The 3,836-nt window shown below is 36.6% G+C and overlaps 2 protein-coding genes across 2 annotated transcripts; one reads left to right on the top strand and one right to left on the bottom strand.

The window, feature by feature from the left end:
- The first annotated feature begins 596 nt into the window (after window positions 1-596).
- LOC100632235 (probable serine/threonine-protein kinase drkD) lies at window positions 597-2,768 on the top strand. Its single transcript, XM_019993586.1, has 4 exons — window positions 597-622; window positions 756-825; window positions 874-969; window positions 1,502-2,768. The coding sequence occupies exons 1-4, from the start codon at window positions 597-599 to the stop codon at window positions 2,738-2,740; spliced, it is 1,431 nt and encodes a 476-aa protein (XP_019849145.1). The 3' UTR covers window positions 2,741-2,768.
- An 89-nt stretch (window positions 2,769-2,857) lies between these two features.
- On the bottom strand, window positions 2,858-3,818 carry LOC109580457 (uncharacterized). Its single transcript, XM_019993641.1, has 5 exons — window positions 3,733-3,818; window positions 3,585-3,684; window positions 3,237-3,465; window positions 3,089-3,124; window positions 2,858-3,029 (listed from the first exon to the last, which is right to left on the bottom strand). Exons 1-5 carry the CDS (start codon window positions 3,770-3,772, stop codon window positions 2,865-2,867), a joined length of 570 nt encoding a protein of 189 aa, XP_019849200.1. The 5' UTR covers window positions 3,773-3,818; the 3' UTR covers window positions 2,858-2,864.
- Window positions 3,819-3,836: the final 18 nt, after the last annotated feature.

The following is a 3,836-nucleotide window of genomic DNA, read 5'->3' on the forward strand; positions in this document are numbered from 1 at the left end:
CTAGCTCAGGACCACACCTACTAGTGGTAGGTGGACTTGGTACTTATGATCTTTGGATATTTGATATTAAAAATAAATCATGGAAGGAACTGGTAGGTATGACATTATATTGTGGGTGTGGTTTAGACATTTTGGGTGGAGTTTATGGTTTTGGATAAACTATTGAGGAATGAGTTAATCAAATTTTAATAACAATACATGTACATGTACAGTACGTGACAATGAATATTACAAATTATATTTATTATAATCCTCCTTTATAGTTTAATATACCAAAGAATGTCACTGATAGATGTTATCATTCTCTCTCATTGTGGAGTGTGACTCCAACCACTAACTGGATAATTGTGTTTGGAGGAGAGACGTCACACACTGATACAGCAGTTATTGAACTCAGTGAGTACATGTAAATACAAATGTATTGAATATACACATTTTGTACATATTGAATATAATAATTGGGGTGAGCATGAGCGAAGACCCTCTAATTCCATATGCTGTCTAATTATAAAATTGGCTGGAAATGCCTACTCTTATAAAGTTTAAAAAGAAATATTGAAATGGGACAGTAGAAGAGAGTGGTCACAATGAACAAGATGGTGGCGTTTAAATGGGACAAACTGTCAAGTTTTCTAACAGCTAGATAAGAGAGAGGAGCATTTCTAAAGGCTAGTCTATCAGCTCTGTAAAGTCGAGTAAACGCTATAATATTAATTTTGGTGAGCTACAGTGCTTGTGCAAGTTTTTTGTTGAAGAATATTTGATAGCCTGTACTTTGATCTAAGACTCTCTTGGATTAGTCCTCTCATTGATAGAACCAAGAATGTAAGAAGAGCTTGACTCTAGAAGTTTAGCTTTGGTTCTTATTGACAGCACTATTTCTTGTCTTTTTTATTGGTTGATGATTGGTTATTTCGTTTTGTTAGTACTGAGGTGATTGGTGATATTTGCTCTGTTCAGACCCCAACTGTGAGGTCAGGGTCTGAATATGCATGCAGGTAATTAGTCTGGTCCCCCGTGCAATGAAGAGGTGGGACTAGACTAGCAGGTAATGGTCTCACAGACCATTCTCTCTCATTAGACTAAGATTAGATTCATTTTTATTTTATTTCAATAAAGTCAAGCTAAGCCACGTCGATAGCTAATATGCACGCCCCCTCAAAGTTTACATTCACCTAGTTATAAATTAACAGTATAGCCTTTTGGTATAGGATATTATTTCACCAGATTTGCTTTATTAACTGACATAATAATTCAAAATAATTATATAAATGAATTTAATTAATAATCAGTGGTTTCCACTATACAGTAGTAGCTGATATTATATTAATTATTATTATACATGTACATGTACTTGTCATTAATTCAACTATTGTGTTACTGTATAGGATATGCTAGTAATAATGATCGGTCTACTAGTATAATACCTCTGGACCAGTATCAAGAGAAACTACAAGAAAGGAGAAGAGAATGGGAAGCATCTCAACCTGTTCAACCTGAGGATAGAAGAGAAATAGACCGTCTGACACGTGTACTACAAGAAAGGGAAAGGGAACTAGAGGAGGAGAGAAGAGAAAAGGAACAAGTTAGAAACAGACTACAGCAACAACTTGAAGGAAGAGAACGACAACTTGAACAAGCACAGCAACAAGGACAAGAAAGAGAGAGGGAAATTCAAGATCTTCAACGACAGCTTCAACAAAAAGAGAGGGAATTAGAGCAACAAAGACAAGAAAAAGATAGGGAAATTCAACAGGCCAGGGAACAAGAGCAGAATCTTCAACGACAGCTTCAAGAAAGAGAGCAACAACTTCAGAGGGAAATTCAACAGGGTGGGGAAAGAGAGAGGCAGGCTGGGGAAAGAGAACAGGGTCTTCAACGACAGCTTCAACAAGCTCAGCAGCAGCTTCAGGAAAGTCAAGAAAGAGAGAGAGGCCTAGAGCAGCAACTAAGAGAGAGAGATAGACTAGAGAGAGAGTCTTCCTGGGTAGTTAGCAGAAATGATATTAGAATGACAGAAAGGATTCTAGGGAGAGGAGGATGGGGAGAGGTCAGAGTAGCTCGTTTCCATGGACTGGAAGTTGCTGCAAAGGTACTTCATGAGACCATCATATCAGAATATAACGTGTCACTGTTCTCTCGGGAAATGAATATTGCTTCTAAAATACGTCATCCTAACCTCCTTCAGTTCATTGGAGCGACTACAGAGGGTAATCCAATCATCCTGACAGAGCTAATGCCGACCAGCCTAAGAAAGGAATTAGAGAGTGTAGGACTGGCCTATCCTGAACTATTGCGCATCAGTTTAGATGTAGCCTGTGCTCTCAATTACCTTCATCTCTTCAAGCCTCATCCTATACTACATAGAGATGTCAGCAGTGCTAATGTACTCCTTCAGGGAAATGGGTTTGGAGGTTTTAGGGCTAAAGTATCTGATTATGGATCAGCTAATCTTCAGCATCTTATAATTAGGTCAGTCAATCCTGGTGGCCCACTTTATGCAGCACCTGAAGCAGCCAATCCAAAGGAACACTCTCCTTCAATGGATGTGTTCAGTTATGGTGTCCTCCTTCTAGAGATGATAACACGACGTATTCCTCTACCAGAAGAGAGAGTAGGTCTTATTGATGGTATTAGAAGAGCCTCGTTTAGGTCTCTTGTTCAACGCTGCCTGATAGTTGAGTATAGACACCGTCCAACAATGAATGATATTATAACTGAACTAAATGACACTATTTAATGCTAACCTGTTTAATTGTAGTTTTGAAGTTAGTATTTTTTTTCTATTTTTGTATTTTGATGCTTAGTTAAAATCATTAGAATAAACATCAATTTTTTTGAAAATGTAAATTTTAAAATAAAATTCAACGTTCATTTTGTTGCAATAGCATTCTTCTAACATAATGTCCAGAGAGAATATTTTGTACAGTTTTTGTCAGCTCATTTGTCTCTGTATTTCTCTCTCTGTGTGTTAAAAACTGGTCTCTAACAGTGTGTCCTCTTAATACACTCTGCAAGTACTGAATCAACTGGAGGGGAATAGAGGAGAGAGGCAGGGATAAGATGTACATATTAATTATAACTATACCTCATTCTGCTCCTTTTCAAATGATAGTTGCCTCTTCTGTAAAAATATTAAAATAATAAAAGACAATCCTTATAAAACAGAATAATGGGATTGGATTTTATTTGGATGCTTTCAAAGCTAAATCATGTACACTTTGCATATGCTGTACCTTTAAATGATATTGTCTCCATTTCTGTTGTATGAGAGTAGCAGACCTTCCCAGTTCTTCTTTCTCCATCAGTTGCTTTTGTGTTCTCTTCTGGTTCAGTTTCTGTGCATAATCTCTTGCTAGTTTCTCAGTCTCCACTGCCTCCTGGAGTGTGGCTGCCAGGAGCTGTGTCTTCTCTACATTTAGTTTCTCTTCTTTTAGACTTTCTCTTGTATCATTCAGTTCATCTCTTTAGAAAAGAAAGAAGAGAGAGAATGTTCAAGTATGTAGAGAAAAAAGGAGAAAGAGAGAGAGTGAGTGAAAAAGAGGGAGGATGGTATAATATAATTATAAGGCTATAGTTTATACTTGAGTGTGATGTGTGTTTCAGTTAATTCTTTATATTTGTCTTCCAATGTTTCAAGTTCTTTTATTCTCTTCTCTCTTTCTTCAAATTTATCAGAAAACTCTACAAAAGAGAACAATTAATAGTCTAATAATAAATGAATGAGGATACCTTTACAATCCTCATTGTGTTTCTGAGTGATAGTTGTCATCTCTTCTCTCAGTTCCTCAATTTCTTTACTTTTCTCATCAACAGTCTATCAATAATGTACATAT

This window comes from Amphimedon queenslandica, unplaced genomic scaffold (genome assembly GCF_000090795.2).
Source record: "Amphimedon queenslandica unplaced genomic scaffold, v1.1 AMPQUscaffold_13491, whole genome shotgun sequence".
Classification (NCBI taxonomy): domain Eukaryota; kingdom Metazoa; phylum Porifera; class Demospongiae; order Haplosclerida; family Niphatidae; genus Amphimedon; species Amphimedon queenslandica.

Coding starts and splice junctions, on each gene's coding strand:
- LOC109580457 (XM_019993641.1), bottom strand. CDS start 3,772: ATGACAACTATCACTCAGAAACACAATGAGGATTGTAAAG. Junction 3,685..3,732: donor ACACAATGAGGATTGTAAAG/GTATCCTCATTC, acceptor TCTCTTTTGTAG/AGTTTTCTGATAAATTTGAA. Junction 3,466..3,584: donor GAAACACACATCACACTCAA/GTATAAACTATA, acceptor TCTTTTCTAAAG/AGATGAACTGAATGATACAA.
- LOC100632235 (XM_019993586.1), top strand. CDS start 597: ATGGTGGCGTTTAAATGGGACAAACT. Junction 623..755: donor GCGTTTAAATGGGACAAACT/GTCAAGTTTTCT, acceptor TTTTTGTTGAAG/AATATTTGATAGCCTGTACT. Junction 970..1,501: donor GCTCTGTTCAGACCCCAACT/GTGAGGTCAGGG, acceptor GTTCAACCTGAG/GATAGAAGAGAAATAGACCG.